Source organism: Anser anser (assembly GCF_964211835.1).
Source record: "Anser anser genome assembly, chromosome: 2".
Taxonomy (NCBI): Eukaryota; Metazoa; Chordata; class Aves; order Anseriformes; family Anatidae; genus Anser; species Anser anser.
Window position 1 is genome coordinate 103,054,239 of NC_139721.1, and position 19,237 is coordinate 103,073,475.

The 19,237-nt window shown below is 39.2% G+C and overlaps 1 protein-coding gene across 11 annotated transcripts in view; it reads left to right on the forward strand.

Moving 5' to 3' along the window:
* Window positions 1-19,237, forward strand: part of HECW1 (HECT, C2 and WW domain containing E3 ubiquitin protein ligase 1) — a 268,810-nt gene that overhangs the window by 195,758 nt on the left and 53,815 nt on the right. For all 11 annotated transcript variants that reach the window (XR_014580687.1, XM_083826824.1, XM_083826828.1 and 8 more), the window contains 5 exons: window positions 1,116-1,266; window positions 6,415-6,542; window positions 9,745-9,866; window positions 12,751-12,936; window positions 13,560-13,694. Coding sequence is in view for 10 of the 11 variants with exons in the window: in XM_083826824.1 (XP_083682950.1) it covers window positions 1,116-1,266; window positions 6,415-6,542; window positions 9,745-9,866; window positions 12,751-12,936; window positions 13,560-13,694 (722 nt within the window). In the remaining variant the exon portion in view is untranslated. The remainder of the gene's footprint in view (window positions 1-1,115; window positions 1,267-6,414; window positions 6,543-9,744; window positions 9,867-12,750; window positions 12,937-13,559; window positions 13,695-19,237) is intronic.

Sequence of the window (19,237 nt, forward strand, 5' to 3'; positions counted from 1 at the left end):
AGCTGATCCTAAATATGATCATAGAAGAACATAAAAGGAATGGAGTCATCCCCAGTTAGAGCAGGGAAGTTGGCATCACAGTAAGGCTATGGGAATAACAGAGAGTTTTTGCCCCCAAAAAGGTAATTACCATATGTACATTTGTGTGTGAATGTGAGTGAGGTTTGTACATAAACAGGTGTAGAAAGTGTGTGCTTATATTTACGTAGATGTGTCATCAGCTGATGGATCAGATAGAAAGAAATACAAAGCTAGCAAGTCAAATTTATATTACTACTGCATACTTTCTAAGCAATCTGATGTGAGGGTCTGTTTTACTTTCACTTCAGAATTTCCCCTGTTCCAACCCTTTTTTTAGTCAACATTACCATTTTTCACAAACCATCAGATATTGAAGAACTTTTAGTTTTCAGTCATGGGGCAACTTGAACAAAGATTAGCAGGAAACAATAATGATGGAAGGCTAAATATTATGCTGCAGACTTTCAGTCTAGTTGGCATTCATCAGTAGAATAAATTTATGAAACATCTATTTATATCTACAGAGATTTCTGCAGATATGTTCAGCCAGGCTGTGATCAGTTTTCAGGGGAACCTGTAACTGTTGTATGGTATCCTTCTGAGACACGGTATAAAAAAAGAGAGAAATGAAACAAAAAAGAAAACATGGGATTTGCCACATTAGCTCCTATTTAATCCTGCTTTGCTAAGGGTCAGTTCTATGTGGCTACCCTGACCTGCAATGAATCTAGCCAACTGGTATTACTAATTGTAAAATTATCCAGCCCTTTAAAAATATACCCACTATGTCACTTGTTTTTCGTAGTCTATGATGGTGAATTCCGTAGGCTGCCTATGTGCTGTGTGTGAAATATTTATGTATATGCATATACTGCATATACATACATATAGGCAGACACAGAGTATATATACATTTGAATATATACACTGAATATATACACATATCTTGCACGCATATAGACATCTATATAGTATCTATCTCATGTGTGTGTATCCACTCTCTGTGTGTATGTATGTGTATATGTATCTTCCGCATTTTTTTTTGTAAGGCTTCACACTGACACCATCATCCTTTCCTTTCTTTCCAACCCTAGATTGGGAAGCTCGGATAGACAGCCACGGGAGAGTATTCTATGTCGATCACGTCAACCGAACCACCACGTGGCAGCGCCCCACAGCCGCAGCAACACCAGATGGGATCCACAGGTCTGGCTCTATCCAGCAAATGGAGCAGCTGAACCGGCGGTGAGCAGTTGCGTCTAAATTCCCTTAAGATCCACACTCCCCTTCTTCCACACTGCCAGTGGCTTCCTTCCTTCCTCACTGTATCCCTTTAGCTCCCTAAAGATTTCTCCTCTTTCCGTGTCCAAGTCTAATATACGTGTTCCTCTGTCTGCTGATTACTTTCTACCTTGGCGTACCTGCTGGGAGTGTTCAGTACCCAAACTTGCCCACATGAGGAGAGCTGTTGAGTGAAAGATGTTGCAAAACATTTCAAACAGAAGAGGCTTTGGAAAAACTTTTTCGAAATTATTCCCAAAAGAGAAGGGAGCATTCTTCCAAAAGATGGAGACACTTTTTCTTTTTAACTCTTAGGGTGGTACCCATGGGTCAGCACCTAACCCTGCACCACAGTACCTACAGAGGTTTCTGAGCTGACTGTTACTGAGATACTATTGCTATATCAGTGTGGCATTTCTACTCAAGCTAGTTAGGCCTACTGAAAGGTCTGTCCCCTAATAGAGCAGGGCAGAGCACTGCTCTGATAGAAGTGTATGCCTTTCTAGACATAGACAGATCTGCTTAGTGTTGTAATAGGTGCTGTAAATCTGTGAGTTCATTCTGAGCTAGCGCAAGTATCTCTTAACACGGTGCATATTTTCCCTTTGTGTGACTCATCCACACATAGATTTGTTTATCATTTCTTTCCCTTGCTTGCTTTTTGGACAGAATTTAAGAGGAAAGACAAAAAATAAAGAGCTAGCTAAAAATCCTCCCTTTTTAACTTCAGAAAAGATTTTCTTCATTATCCCCTGCTTACAGTAATGATATGGTTTCTTTTTTAGACAAGCAAAACTAATCATAGCATGTGAAATGCCACAAAAGTTTTTTGGCCATTTTCTCTTTGCTAAGAGAAAGATCTGCAGCTGAGAGGAGAATGCAGAGTTTCAAAGTAGTTTTCATAATGCAGAATAGCTTTGGAGTTACTGTGTGTAAGGAGAAATGGGTCCTGAATGACAACAACTGGAAAGTTAATGTAACTTTTGGAGAGTAAACCATTCTTCTGAAAGTGGTTATTGCACAAGTTAAGTTGTCACCATCAACACACTCTTGAAGAAATTCTCCATTTTTTTCCACTAGATTTATTGTTCTGGATGTCATTTTGTAACATGTATTATGTTATGCAGAGGTGAAAGAACCTGTATTTGTTTTCATTATAGTTTTCCTCAGAAAGTGTCAAGCTACCATGTTAATATTAAAAAACAACAACAACAGAAAAACGCAAAGTGTATGTTTAATGTAGATTTTTTTTCCAATTAATTTATATGACTCTTCTCTGCCATTTGGCATTTGTCTTTAAGAGGGATTTGGGTTACGTCAAAGGTCAGACTATTTGACTGCCACATAAGCAAGTTATCTACCACGGAAAGCTCTTTTCTGGATATACATCAGACTTTTTTTTTTTAAATTGAACTCTCATGTAAGTGCAGCACAAGACCAGGAATAAGTGTTTGTGAGAGTCTTCATAAGAGTTCACCATTCTTTCAGCTAAAACTGGTTAATTGGTAAATGAGCTATCTCAGATCTCATCAGAAACTGCAGAGTAGGCTTTACATTTGTGACTTCCTTGCTGCAAACTTTATTCCTCTGTATTTTCATGTAGGTTGTCTGGCTTCCTTGGTTATGACTTGATTGTCACTGGTTCAGATTGGTAATTGACTGTTAATGGGTCTAACATTCTTCATTGGATCTCTTTATTTTTAGTATTCAGATATCTGATTAAAAAGTGAAAAGTAGAAAGGATTTTCAGTAATGGCATAGCTCTCTTTACCTGAATCCTATTAGAGACTAAGCACTGTGCAACTTAATAAACATAAATTGCCATGGCTTCTTGGGACAGAAGAAAAAAAAAAAAAGATGATTCACTACACTTTGCCAAAGAGCTCTACTGATTTAAAATGTTCAATGAGTAGTTCTCCTGTTCCCAAGTTTGGGAACATTTCCTAAGATTCTGATAAATGAGATTCATAATGAATACTCCATTGAAACAAACTGAGCATTTCTGAAGTGGAAAATCATTTCTGCTTTTTTCAACCTGGCTGCTAGAATTTTTAAATTTCCATTGTCCTAAAGCAAATTTCAAATAATTCAAGTCTCCGGATTTATGTATTATGAGGAAAACAACATTTCATAAATGGTTACTGGAAAGCACTATGGAGGATCAGGCATGGTTTTAAGCATTCATTTTAGAAATGCCATTTTGTAGTGTTTCAAACTTCATTATTTGAAACAGTCTTCAGCAAACACACCTGAGAATCATTTTAGGTGAGGCAATAACAAGACCTTGCTGATAGAATTAACAATAGCCTGAACTTTTGCTCTAACCTGAAAAAAATGGGACTCAAAACCACTTAGTATGAAAAAAAAACTTGGCCACTTTTCTTTTTGAACCCATCTACTCACTTTTTAGCTTCCTGGTTTCATTTTTGGGAGGGAATGGAAAGACCAAAATATTACAGGAAAGCCTGGTATTTCCAGCCCTGCCAAAACCACAAAGCTTTGGAAATTTAAAAAAAACCATAGCTGTAACTGTTCAAATCCAAGAGCCTAAACCTGCTTTCCTTCTGTGCTCAAAGCTTCCCATTAGCTGTGCTAGGCCACTCAGGGATAAAGGGATTGCAAAACTGGAATCCAGGTGTTAGGCAAGTTCCAAAGAGACATCCATAATTTTTATTTTAAAGACTCTTTCTCATTTTCTCGACAGTACATGACTTGCTAACTTAGCAAAGCCTGCAACAGCCATTGCTGATGAAGCTCTGTTGGAAAGATCCTTTGCAGCATATGTATATCTAGACTTGTTTATTTACTAATTTAAAAAGTGATAAATAACACAGGAAATTATATCTGTGTAGTTAAGACAGCCTCGGTGTGGTATTGCTAAGCCTCCATTTCTTTGACAAATCACTTTGAAAGGAGACTGAATTTTCCAGAGGCATTCCCATAACTTTTGCCCTTTCAATGTTTTCTCCACTTACTTTGACATTTTGGGGTATTTATATAAGATGAGTTTATAATATTGAAACCCCCCAGAAGTATATTTTTTGTTGGCATACAGCTAGTGTTACTCTGTAAGGTTTGCCAATAGGGATTTTCTACCAACTAATTAAATGGAAACTACAAGGGGTTTTTGTTGTTGTTGTTGATTTTTTTTAATATATAATTGTGCTTATATCATTTGATTACATGAACTCCTTTAAAAAAAAAAAAAACTTGCTGCTGCATGTGGGTGTTGTAAAACTCCTACAGTACAGTACTGGAAACTTCATTCAGTTGCCTGCAGTCAAATAAATAAAAATGTAAAGTGTGGGTCTAAAACAGAGGGACACAGCAACTAAGGTAAATTCATGCTGTTGTGAAATCTGCTATCAGAATTTCCTTGTAAAGATGGATATTTACTTGAAAACAGAACCCCCAATTGTTGTTTTTTAAAAACAAACAAACAAACAAAAACTTCTAAAGATGCTCTTTATTGAACTTCCAAAAGAAATGTTAAATGTCTTAAATACTGAGGGACAGACATACTACTGTGAAAGTTTAGTGCAAATCTATTAAAACAAGTAGTTTTTCTTAATTGTCTCTAGCCCCTCTGCCCAAAGTTGAGTTGCAGTAAGCTGCTGGAGATGCTACCTGTTGAGAGATATAAAGGCCAAATCCAAATTGTCTTATGTGATCCCATGTCACTTTGAAGAACTCCTGGCCACCTTCCTATTTGGAGTAAAATGTGCATTAGCAATTAAAGGGAGAGAGAGAAAGTAAGTAAAATCTGTAAGTCAGAATATGAGCTAAGGAAAGAAAAAAGAGTTTATGTCGGGGAAATGGGAGACAAACAATGCTGGATCAGATTAAATACAGACAGTAAAGCCATTCTGATTTATGTAAGTATGGGAATGAAATCCTGAAATACAGATTAAAAATATCAGGGTGGAGTAAAAGCTAATTAATCTGATTAAGAGGGCCTACTTTCTTTCTTTCTTCCCCTTTCTCCCTTTTTCTTTCTACTTCTTTCGTTTTCTTTCTCTTTGTATATGAAATATATTTTCTTATTAAATATATAGAAAGATTTATGTTCATAGCTTACCCGTAGAACCAGAGAAATCTTGATCATCTGTCTGTATGGGTTAACTAGAACTTGTTTTGTGTGGTGCATATTTGAAACACTCCAGCTTATTCCCACAGCCAGATATATACTTTGTTCCTGATCTGGTAAAGTATTTAATATTGGGATCATCCCTAATACCATGATAAATCCTATTGGCATCAATTAATATGGTAATTAGTTCCATAATTAACATGGAAATGGCATAGTTTTTAAAGGTGTTTGCAGGTTTTAATTCAGCATTTACTTGGTTGTCTTTCTCACCGTTGCTTGCTTGTCTCTCTATTGTTTCCTCTCCCTTGTTCTGCAACCCAACACAAGCTAAACACTCAATCCCATTAATTTCCAGAAATGGATATAACCCATCCTTATGCTTTTCAGACAGCTCATGTGTTACATTCTATTCTCCTTTTCTGTGGCTGTCATATTAATTATAGCTCTTTGAGTTCACACTACCTACTGGTCTACATTCCATATTGCCTAGAAAATGGAAGTGTTCTCCCCTGGTGGCCATGCTGTATCATCATCAACATTGTGAACAGTCTTAATATCCGTTACCTTCTTAGGGTTGAGCATGTGCATTCGATATTGTAATAAACAAGGCTGAAGGGTACTCAATGCATCACAGATTATGCTATCATAAGACTAAATGAGAGCGTGAACCATGATCCACTAATATTTTTAGGTTCCAGACATCCAGATGTTTTAAAGAGAAGCCTAGTAGCAACGTGTAGCCTAAATACCTGTATGAATTTGACCTTTGAGTCTTCTTCCTTGCCTTGCACAGTAGCTATTTGTTAGTCAGTGCAAAGTGCCATATTTGCAGAGTAGTGGTTGGCCCAAGTGTGAATAGCTACAACATTTGAAGAAGAGTCCAGCATGCTTCTTACTCACTTGTATGCTGAAGGTACAAGTATTGGAATCTTTTAAAATTAGTGCTAATTTTTAAGATAGAAAGCATCAGAAAGCTAGTCTGTTAACTAAAGCGTGTTGTTCCTCTCTCTGAATGTATGTAGATACCAAAATATCCAGCGAACTATTGCAACGGAGCGGACTGAAGATGATGGTGTAGTAAACAGGGTGGAGAGAGTTCCCACTGGAGGAGGAAGTGACTCTGAGGCAGAGCCTTCCCAACCAAGCTCAGGTATGTGAAAAAAAAGGTATTGAGGATGTATTCAGTGCCACTCAGTGTTGGCATTCAGTTTTGGGGAGCACTGGGGACTGGAACTTCTTTATACCAGGGTGCAAAAGCTAATTAAAAGAAAAGAGGTTTAGACCTGAAGCTACAGGTACAAAAACAGATACAGAGCTTCAGTTTTTTAACAACTACTAAGACAGACAAAGCATTTTTACTTTATTACAGTAAAAATATTTATTATTATTTGAAATTAAAATGGAGAAGGTATCTGGTTTTTGTTCAGCTTTGTAGCTGCAAAAAGACACTTCTATTTTTGCTGCAGCATGACTTTGATCTTGGGGCCTTACAGTTTATTATTTCTGGGCATGGCTTCTGCACTGCCACATTTGTGTGGTCACACCTGCAGTGGCCCTGGCATGGAGTATGGAATATTTGTTTTTTTTAAGGCTGCAGCTTTGTGATAGCTATGAGCTGATCTAAGTGTGGGTTGCCACTGAAGGAGGCACAGCTGTCTTTTTGCTCATCACCAACTCATGTGACAGCACCCCATACCAGAACAGGCAACTGATCTGTCTGAAAACTAATCCTGTTTCTTGTAGTTAATGCTCTTTACAGCCAGATTGGTTCTTCCATCTGGCTCATTAGATGACTAGACCAGAACTGGTGCCAATATGAAGAAGAAGAGGAGAATGCATAGCAAGGGAAGGTTGGGCTGGGCAGGGAGTTATTCTACACTTCTTGGTGATAGTCATATTTCCTTAAAGCAGTTGTGAAACCATCACCTAAGGAAATACATACACTTTCGGGTAAGAATTATCAGCAATTGGACTAATGCCCACTCTGCAACTTGTGGACCCACAAAAATAGCTATCTGCTTTGTTTGAGAACTTGTGCTACCAAAGTGAATGGCCAGTTCTCTTCCTTTGGATCATTCTCACCCCCACCTAGGTTTGTGTTCTGTGTTGGCTACAAGAAGTAAATGTCTTCTTGTCATCCTTCTGTAAATAGCATTGGCAAATATAAAGAATCAGCACAATGTCTGCTTGAATTTTCTTAATGTTCCATGTTGAAGAATAGAACATGGAAGAATAGTGAACCTGCATTTTTTAAACAAGTTTGGTAAAATATTCAATTTTATCTATTTGTTATCACGATCCTTTAGGTGTTTTTAGGTTGAAAATGAGTTTTGACTAAGAATGTTTAATGCTTGATATTAAAAATTTCTTTGCAGTCCTTTTTATTACAATTTATATAAGCCTTTTATCTACAATGGATCTTACAGGAAGAATACAGTACTCTCTATTAGCAGATGAGATGGAAATGAGTTTCACATTGTGTTGTGGTTTAACCCGGTTGGCAGCTAAACACCACACAGCCGTTCGTTCACCCTCCCCCTTCCCTCTCTGGGATGGGGGAGAGAAACGGGAAAGTGAAGCCTGTGAGTTGAGATAAAGACAGTTTATTAAGACAGGATAATAATAATAATAATAATGATAATGGTACTACTACTAATAATGTGTACAAAACAAGTGATGCACAATGCAATTGCTCACCACCCGCTGACCGATGCCCAGCCTATCCCCGAGCAGCCGGCCCCCCCACCCCAGCTAGCCACCCCTATATATTGTTTAGCATGACGTCAGATGGTATGGAATACCCCTTTGGCCAGTTTGGGTCAGCTGTCCTGGGTCTGTCCCCTCCCAGCTCCTGCTGCACCCCTAGCCTGCTCGCTGGCAGGACAGAGCGAGAAGCTGAAAAGTCCTTGGCTTGGTGTAAGCACTGCTCTGCAACAATTAAAACATCAGCATGTTATCAGCGCTCTTCTCATCCTAATCCAAAACATAGCACCCTACCAGCTACTAGGAGGAAAATTAACTCTGTCCCAACTGAAACTAGGACACATTGTATTATTGCTATTTAAATTATAAGTAATATAGTCATTAAGTGTAATATTTATAATCATTGACTGCCATCACCTACATAATAAAATAGTAATTGAATAGGAATTGCTACCTAAGTATTTAGGTCTGTTTATTAATGTAACATTCACTTTTTTGTTTTAACCCCAAAGAACTATTGAGTGTAATGTATATCATCTTAAGTAATCAGGAAATGGTCTTTGCTGTGGATATTTTATTGCTGTTAGGAGAAAAAATCCATACTGTATAAAATGCCAAGAATTAAAAGATCAAGGAGTGATGCAAACCTCACTAGAATAAGAGAAAGCTGCAGTATGATATCTTTGCTATTTGCCTTTTAATTTAAATGAGAAACATCAGAACGAATACAATTTAGGCACATTAATCCAGATTCTAAGCCACTATAAATCAATTTAACTATAGCAGCGGATCCAATCTGCAGTCTTAGGTGGATAGCATAATAAAATGTGTATAGGGCAAAAAATTGTGATAGTTGATAATAAGAAAATAAGAATCTATATTTATTCTGTTGATGACCTCTCCATCAAATTTCCTTGGACTGTAAATAAAAGTTTGCTTGTATTTGAAAATACCAGAACTGCACACTGAAGCCATAATTCCATGTTAGGAAACATTTTTCTGGTGGCTGTGGAGGTCAAAGAGCTCCTACCTCTGCAGAATTCACATTCTGAAATGCTCAGTTCTGCTCCTGTGCTTCATGAATCAATACAGATTAAAAATTATCCCTTTGTGACTCCTTTTTTTTTTTTCCTTTGCCATATGAGTAAACAAAACCACGGACTTGCCAAAAATGATGCAATTACAAGTAAAGGGTAGTGTTTTGCAGCACCAACATGGAAATGGGTGGGGCAGGGGACTTCCTTATCTCAGCCTTGCTACCAGATGCTTTCTGCTGGTGATCCCCTCAGCCTGGATTGGGAAATCTGCTCTCTCTAAAATCAACAGTGCAAGGAAACAGTCAGGACCTGGGTAACAGTAGTGTCACCTGGTATAAACTCTTGTGGTCACATTGATGTTCAGAGCAGTAGATACAACCCAGAGGTTTTTAACAAACAGTATAGAAGAGCATCCAGCTCCTGCCCTGCTACTGTAAACACTGCAGCACTAACCATAAGAATGCTTACAGTTTTGCCAGCAGGCTTATCTTGTTAAAACAGAGAGCGGAGGTGCATTGGGCAGGATAGTGCTCCTCAGTAAAGGTTAGATACTAGACTGTGCTTGCCACTATGTTAATACAATTTTGCTGCTTTCATTGTTTTTTTGTCCAGAGATTAGGAGGGAAGGTTCACTTTCTCCTGTGAATTCTCAAAAAATCACCTTACTGCTGCAGTCTCCAGCTGTGAAGTTTATCACCAATCCTGAGTTCTTCACTGTGCTGCATGCAAACTATGTGAGTAATTATGATTTGCTGTCTTACACTACTGCTTTCTGAGTCCAGACTCTGTGCCCCAGGCCTTCAGGTGGAATGTACACTGAATTTGAATTGTGTGGCTTGGGGCTCAGTTGTCCTCTCTGAGCACCAGACCAGGTTGGGGACAGCACAGGCAGACTGATCCAAGAAAAATCTTTCTGGAATTCTGCCTCATACACAGAGTTCCTCGAGAAGCACAGAGAAGCTCATTAATGTTATCCTTCCAGATTAAGTAGGAATCCTTGGTTTCAGGTTGGTTGATTCTGTTGTCTGTTGCTGCAGGGAGTGAGTTTGTTACCTTTGGAGCCATGTTCCTGAGAAATCTTACTCAGATTCCACCAAATCTCAGGGGAACAGAGAGGGAAAAATTATTTACTCCTGCAGTTTGCACTCCCAAGAAGCAGGTGGGCATAATGCAGTGAAAGAAATACTGACTTGAGTCAGTGTATCTGTTTTGGGGGGGAAAAAAAAAGATTGAAACTGAATTTTTAAATATTCAAATCAGTTCTTTTTTTTTTTTAATTAATGCAATAAGTCTGTATATTTTGTTGCAAACCTGATGTGGAATGGAAAAAGTTTAATGGTAGGTCAACCAGGAGGAAGCAGATGATAGGGAAATCTCACAGGGATGTGTAGTTATCAGGTTCCAGTCCTAGTTTGCCTGTCTTGAATGTAGGTTCAACTAGACAACCACACAACTTCCAAATATTTGGAAAGTCTTCCGGTTTTGGGTAGGGATGGCCTTTCTTTTTGACAGCAAAAGAAAATAAAGCACTTTACGAGTTGTCTCTGCACAGGTCTTTAGCTAATGACAAATGTCCTGTTCTGGATGTTGTACTTGTTGTGCTGAAGCCAGCTGTCCATTTCCAAGTCTCTGGCAAAGTTTATTGCCCCTGAGATTATTGCATCCTGCAGAGGAAGGGATATATTAACTCATCTAAAATTGCCTGAACTATGCTATGGAGTGCACATAATTTCTTCCATTGACAGGATGATATATGATGATTTATAGCTGGAAGCTGTATCATTTTCCTTTGGCGTTGTTTGCAAAAGGAACAAATGAATCTATAGTGGTACAAGGAATAGCTCACGAGATTAGGTCCCAACTTCATTTCTCACTGAAATAAAAAAAGTAAAGAGAGGCCTTCAGTTTGAGCTTATAAAATTGTCTCTAATATGGGAGCCATAACAATCTGGTGAAACATCTGTCAAATAGTCATACAGATTCCACTTGCACAGAAATAATGGCCCACGTAACTTTTGGTTTAACACGGTTGTTATATTTTAACCACACACCCCTATTAAAATTTCAAGCTATTAATTATACCAATGAAGTTGGGATTGGAAAATGTTATCCAGCAGTTAGAATTAAAAGGGAAAAGCTTTCATTTTGCAGGTATTTAATTTCCGTGGAGGGATAAAACTACATTACATTTTTTGTTTCCCTAGTGCAGCTCAGAGATATTCAGTTATTGATCAAACATCAGATCAAAATAAAACTTCTGTCATGGAGCAGGCTGTGAACTCAGCAACTTGCAATCATGAAGCTTTCCTGGGTTATAACCAGGTCATATCTTCAGGGCAGAGATCATATCTCTGTGATTTCACAACATACACGAATGTTTTACCATAATTAGGGACCCTGAGCTGCAAGACGTGTATTCCCTTCTCAACACTACCACAACGACAAATCCTTACATGATAAAAATAATACTTGTAAATGTTTTATTGCATTGTAGTGGTTAAAATGCATTAAAAGTACACAGAAATTGAGAATTGAAAGCTGTTGGGTCAGATTCTCTGGGCAGATTTCAGATACAAACACTGGGGCTCACTTCACTGGAGGCACATATCCTCCAATGACCCTTTATTGCTCAAGAAGACCAGGACAGCAGAAAGTACTTTGTGTAGTATAACAAAAGCTTCAGCGAGTAATTCAGTCCTTTGCGCTGACCAATAGGACCAGCACACTCATTTTCTCTTTAGTGAAATGCTCAGAGGGCATGCAGATTGCTGTAGTTTCCCTGCCTTGAGCTTTCTCCCTGAAGTAAAATATCCAGGAGTAGCCTGAGAAAAAGTGTTGACACTGCACATGTATTTTGTGGTACTGTATTGTTGAATATCCTGTGGCAACAAATACAGTCCACTTTGGCTCCTATTCTGCGGCCAGATCAACATTAATGAATGGATGCTCCCCTAAGAGATGTGTTTAATGTCCATGGTGAGATACAAATACCTGCCTCAGGGGTAGTGTTCATCTCACTCAGGAAAACATCTCCATCTGACATGCTTTTTAGTCGGTGCAGAAACAAATACTCAGTTCCAGGAAGCGATTCATTATCTTCCAAAAATAGACAATTGAATGTGTCTGTTTCTGTCCTGTGGCTATAAAGTGACCGTAAATAAGGTAACAAGCTCAGCTGTAGACATCTGTAATGCAATCCTCTTCAGCTGATGAGTTCTATCACAAACATCTTGATTTGAATTATACCATAAATGTATGTTCACAGCTCTCTTTGCATCTTTCTGGGATCATCCAGTCACAAAAACAGGCTTTCTGTTGGACTGTGAAAGCCCTGAAATAGGCACAACTGCGTGCATCTTGAGTGGGTGGTGTTTTAGCTGACTGGTTTGGGAGTGCTTTAGGAGGCAGCCTATGCACAGGCTAGCTGTGCATAGTGTGTGGGATGTTTCTTACTTTTAGATGTTTGTGTAAAATAGTCATTCAAATCAATGCGATGAGATGAAAATTGTTCTTGACTTTAACAGTATATGTTTCAGTTCTTTGGGCATATGTCCCATGAAATAGCTGTTGTTTTGATATCAGAATTGCTTTTTCTCACTTTTGTTTTCCATCTCATAGAGTGCCTATCGAGTCTTTACTAACAGTACCTGCTTGAAGCATATGATTCTGAAGATCCGTAGAGATGCTCGTAATTTTGAGCGCTATCAGCACAACAGAGACCTGGTCAATTTTATAAACATGTTTGCTGACACCCGACTAGAACTTCCTCGTGGCTGGGAGATAAAAACTGACCAGCAGGGCAAGGTAAGTGTGCCAACAAAACTAATCACTTGCTTAACACAGCACACCAGCCTACAACGTCACTGGAGGTCCTTTCTTTCTTGACTCAAAACTGGTGAAGGTTTGGTTTAAACAATACTTGCAGCAAGCAGAGTTATTTTAAAAGCAGAAAAAAGCTTCAGGAACAAACACTTCAGAGCATAGCAGTGACCCTCTAGCCTTCTGTGGAATATCACTCCATAGCCAAGGCAGCACTGGATTAACAAAAACGTTTCACCTAGAGCTTAGATCTGTCATGACTGCAAAATTTGGCTTAGTGTCTGCCTCCATTAAACTTTGCTGTGTGACTTCTGGAACTACCCAGAAGGTTAAAGAAGTGTTCCCTGGTAATTCTGTTCTCTTCTGCCTCGTTTACCTCATGGACGTTACATGTGTTTTTGAGCTATGTAGCTTTAGGCATTTCCCAAGAGCTGTTCTAGCTTAGGCTGAGAAAGTCTTGTCATTTGCAGATACCATCCATGGACATCCTTAGCAGGTGATTTCTGACACACAGTTGCCAGCGATTTTCACTTTATGATCCCGTAATACTGTCAGTGTTGGTTTTCTTCTTACAAAAATAACCACTGTATATCGTTCCTGTGTTTCAGTCTTTCTTCGTTGACCACAACAGCCGTGCTACCACTTTCATAGATCCCAGGATCCCACTGCAGAATGGTCGTCTCCCTAATCACCTGACTCACAGGCAACATCTTCAGCGACTTCGTAGCTACAGTGCTGGAGAGGTAACAGTGCTAGTATCAATACAGTTCCTTTTGACAGCAATCTTCTGTAGAATTAAAAACACTTCTTACTTAAAATGTGTTTGAACAGATGTTCTTGTGGATTTTTATCTTCCAAAGGAAGTGAGGGATCTTTTATTTCTGAAGGGTTTATGTAAGTGCTTGCTGGTAATGAAGTTTTATATTTTGACCATTTTCAGAGTAAAATGATAAACAAGTAAAACTAAATAACTAAAGTGAAATGATATCAAACCAGATTTTAAGAGAAGAATCCATGTTTGACATGCTAGCTGTGCTTTAGTAAAGGCAAACCATTCATTATTTGTATAGCTTGATACTTCAACAGCTTCGTTTTTTCCTTCATTCCCCACTGTGACACTGTGCTCTGAAGAGATATACTCCCTAGCAGGTGTAGTAATGCATGGTGAGGTTTGCTTCCCTAGCCTTCAAATCATACTAAAGAATCTTTCATATGTTTCATGGGGATGATTTTTGTCACTGAGAAGTATGGGAGGATGATAGAAGCATAAATCCTGTTTTGGGATTGTAGTGTTAAGGAGGAAAGAGTACTGGCAATCAGATTCTTCATACAGTTGAAGCTTTGTAAAGATCAGAGCTGAATGGGAGTAGTTATGAATTGTGGCCAAAGAATCCTCCTCTTCCAGAAAATCATTATGAGAAATGCTTGTGAAATTAACATCGAAATTTGTTGCAGCCAGACCACTCTGAACACCTCCAACTGCCAAAGGGGCTTGGTATCAGGAGCTGGTTAGGGTGTGAGGTCAGTACTTCAGGACCAAGGGCAGGCCATGCATAAGTAGCTTTGATGATTTTTTTTTTCCATTTGCAGTAAATACAGTAAAATATTTTCTGAAGATAGAAGTGTATCAGTGTTTCTTTCAGTTATATCTTCTCCCCAACTTAGCAACTTCTGTCCGTCAGCAGCCTGCAGTTTAGTGTTTTTATTGTGACTGATTCAAGTGATATGAATGTGAAAGTCACCCACATGATGATTCATATTTGGGCCCGTGTTTGCCTGGGGCTTCCTTACAAATTCACCCAGTCAAGGACAGAAACACTGCTGAGCAACTCAGCCAACCTAGCACAAGAAATACACTTGGTTCTGCAAGTGCTGGCAAAGCTGGCAAAAACAATTTGCAGTAAACCCAAAATGTCATGTACAGAGAAGGGAGTGAAAAGACTTAAATATGTCTTAGCAATGACATTCTCTGGGGAAACTGTAAACTGTTCATCAAGGCCACTGGTTTGGCATGATCAACCAATGACACAGGGCCTTCCGTCTATGCAGCCATCACTGTTGGCACCCTCCTCTCCCTGTCTTGGTGGCCCAGGTTCCATGGCACTTATGCACCTTTGTCACAGCCAGTAGCTTCCCCTTTGGGAGTATCAGCCCTTCCACTGGAAGCACTCCCATTGGTTTCCAAGGACTTTGGATCAGTGCCCGAAAGCCCACCGTTTACAAGGAAAAGATTCAACCCTTTGCAACTTGTCCCATTTATCAAGAAATGCATGTTCCATTCCATTTCTTCCAAGTATATTTAGATGTCTGTATATAAATATAAATCATGTCTGTCGGGACACAAATGGGGCTTTGTCCTGGCCATGTGTCAGCTGTCTGCGCTCCAGTTGGTTTCTTTGTTGAGCAGGTGGTGTGGCCTCTGGAATCTGTCACCAGGGTGGTATGAAGGACCAACAAAGGTGACCACCAGTCTTGAATATTATGCACAGATGCCAAGTGAGCATGACGAAGAGCAGAGTGGTGCAGCTTCAGATTTCTTGTGGGTGCCAGAGAGGGCATAGAAAAGAGCTAGGACAACGAAAGGCAAAACTTTCCTCCCTGTCTTTGCACACACACAACTGACATCCTGCCCAAGTGCCAAAACGGGTCATCAGAGTGTTTGTGTGGACCTCCCAGGGACTTTGTGACACTGAGTGATCAGCTGAGGAAATAGCAGATAAAAATCATAGGCATATTAGCCCAAAGTGGAAAAAAGAAATAACCCAGGTTCACACAATCAGCAATGGCTTTGAACTGAATCATCATGAAGAAATGATTACAGGTCTAAGAAATTATGGTCTCAGTGCTCAGCAGCAGACAAAAAGAAAATGCAATGTCTGGAATTCTTAGAAAGTGAATAGAAGTAAAGGATTATTTTATTCAGCAGAGAACAGGCATTGCAAAAACTAAGTGTTGGAAGTAAAATCAAACGAATTCAACTGAAATAAGGCAAGATTATTTAAACACAGTGAGAAGAGTTAACCATAGGAACTAATGATTTACATGGTTATTGTGTCCCCATTTCTTCATAATTTCAGGCCAAAACATAGTCCTTTTCTGGAGGATATATTCCATGCAAAAGTCAGTTTTGTCTAACCATCATGTTCTTGATCTCCTTGTCTAGGTATAGTGCAATAGGTAGGTTGTTGCGATCAAGTAACAAATGGTGATCACCTGCTCTGCCTTCCATGACATCCATGAATCCTATAAATCCTTGTGACTAATCTTGCCTAGTCAATATAGTAAATAGAATACCTTGCATCACTACTAAAGAATTCAGTTTTAGTATTTCATATATAGTTTTAAGACTGCTTCATGAAATTAAAACATGCAAATAAGTTTCCTCAAATATGTCAGTTTTCTTTGCTTTATGGCATTTAAAATCTATTCTCAGTAAAGAACGGAGATAACAATCGCACAGCTTTGCTGTAGAAGGCTAGCTGTTGTTTTCCAAGTCCTCTTATTCAAAGTTTATCCAACTATTAACAGGTCAAGCAGAGATTCAAACTGTCTTTTTAACTTAATCGGTATGTGGTGGGTCGGCTGTAGTTGTTTTTTGTTTTGTTTTGTTTTGTTTTAATTAGAAAAATTATGTGTATAATAATACCCCATTTCCCTCTTCCAGGAAAGCATCTACTTCATAAATTATTCTGTAGTGTTTATGCTTTTCTCTATGTTGAAGTATTCTCCTAAATTAATTACCTCTGTAAACGCTTTTAATGTCCACCTGTGTAGATTCTTGATATTAAATGGCATAATATGTTATGGACAAAAATGCTACTTTTTTAAGGGAATCAATATTTTAGAAAGGAAAGTTGATGCTACTTTTGGTTACCTGATTTTTGAAAAAAACCTTCCACTCACTCTCAGGGACTTTCCTTCTCCAATGGAAGTCACAAAGTACGATGAAAGGGTAAACATTTTAAAGACAAAAAAGAAAGAAGCAGGTATCCATAACTGAGCATCAAGAGTTTCTGATTAGTAGGAAAGACAAGATGTATGAGGATGTAGCAGTATATAAATCTCTTTACTGACCCAAACCACAGAAAGCAAGTGGAAGGACTCAAATATGCAGGAGCCTCTCAAATCCAGCAGTGATATAAAATCTGGGAAACAGTATTTTATCATTGGAAGGCTCCTGTGGTAGGTTTGGACTCCCCACTCCAGTCGCAACATCCCAGAATCAATGCTAAGCTGTTAAACTGTGTCTATAAATCTGTCAGATCACCCTGCACTAGGTGAACCAGGTCACTAAGTCATTAGAGGGGTCACTCTTTTTTTTTTTTTTTTTTTTTTTAATACAAGAATACTGTGCTAATCTAAATTAAATGATTCAATTAGAAAGTCAGGACAGGCAAGGCGTTTGTAATTAAACACTGAATTGAAGCAGTCAATTGTACTGTATTAGCTAAGAGATTAGAAAGAGGAGTATTAGCAAAATGGAAGGTAAATAGTAAATAGACGGCTGGGAATTTTCCAGTTGTTTTGCCAGAGAAAAATTGTTCAGAGTTGTAAATGTGCAAAGACTAGGATCCAAACGTAGCATTAGCAACATCTAATGATGGTGATGAAGAGAAGTACAGCACCACACAATTTATTCTGTTCAGGTGCGTACAGAACTGGGTTCTTACAATCCAGTCAACTTTAACTGTTAAACCGGAGTAGGAAATGGAAGCGGGGAGTGGAGGTTTTCCTTCGTGAGCTCTAGCCACATTTCCTTTCAAAATTCCTGCTTCAGGAGAATGTCTTCAGACACACAAACTGACAGCACTGGTAGGCTGGCCAAAAGAAAACAAAACAAAACAAAACAAAACAAAAAAACTAGTTTACATGAGCAAGGGGAGGATTCAGCCCCAAGCTGGGCAGAAGTACTCTGCAGTCGTCATGTGTCAAGCGTGCTCATTTTTGTGGGAGACAAGGGTTTAATACCTCTGTTATCCCTCCCTTCCCCCCTTCCTACCTTCTAGTCAGTATATCTGGGTGTAGCAACAGGGGTGCAGGATTTCTATTTGTCACACATGAGTCAGAGATCACCCTTAAAAACAGGCTCACCCCCTGTCAGCCCTCACACACAAGCTGATTCTACAAGGGCCTGGGGAGAGGCCTCCTCGCCTGACCTCTGGAGCTCCATGAAAGTGGAGAAGCTGAGCACAATGTGATACCTTAGGATGTGCAGTCGTCCTGCATATCCTTGCTAACACATCCTGCACATCCTTGCTTGCACATCCTTGCTAACAGCTGACCACAGGGCAGGCCAGAGTGTGGCCCTCACTACGCTGCCAAAGACAGCCCAGGAACAGCTGTGCCCGGAAAGGCTCCATGCCCACTGTGGCAATGGTTTATAGGGGACCCCTTGTTCCTACACCTCCTCCTTCTTCCATAGCAAAGAGTGAATGCCGTGAAGAGCACATGGTTCCTGTCAGTGTGGATGCCTGGGTGACAAGGCGAAAGCTGCTTGAGCTAAATTTGCAGTGTCAGCTGGCCCATGGGGGTGTAAGGAGACAAAGGGAGAAGGTGAGATTTAGCCCAGAACAGAGGGCCTTGTGTCTTATAATGGCTTTAGGACAAGACTTAGAGTGCAAGCCAGTGAGAGCAGAGAGAGTACACCTCAAAGCTGTTCCTTAACAGGGTTGGAGAGGAGACACTATTTTCACAGCCAATGCTTTCATTACATTTATGCAGCTTTTGACAAAAATGTATATGCTGCTTAAATTGCATCAATCCCAGTGGCATTCATTGCTGTTGCAGTTAGTACATTGTGTATGACCTGCCTGAAAGTTCAGTCATAAATTGCCTGTTTTTAAAGGTGAGAAGGATTGGACCAAGATTAGCACATCGGTCCATTAAGTACTGCAGGCTTGACTGTTCTCCCTGATACTGGGATAACTCTCTGTAGTCAGCAGATGTATAACAATATAAAATGGGTACAAGCAAAATCATAACTGAATCATAGAGCAAAATGTTCACCATGCACTTTCACAAGTTTTGTGTTTTCAATTAGAGTACATTTAATTAGCATCATTAAGATTTTTCATTGTTTAACCTGCGTATTGATGCGTATCAAGTGCATTCACTGGCATCTTGTTACACATAAACTTCTTATGCTTTATGTGCTCCAAAGGCAACTTGCCAGTCACATTTAGCTTCTCAATTTTCATTTGTATCCAGTTGGAAGACTTGGCATTTGGCCATAGCACTGAAAATGGATTGGCACTATTTGCTTGGATGCAGAGCTAAGCATTTAAAA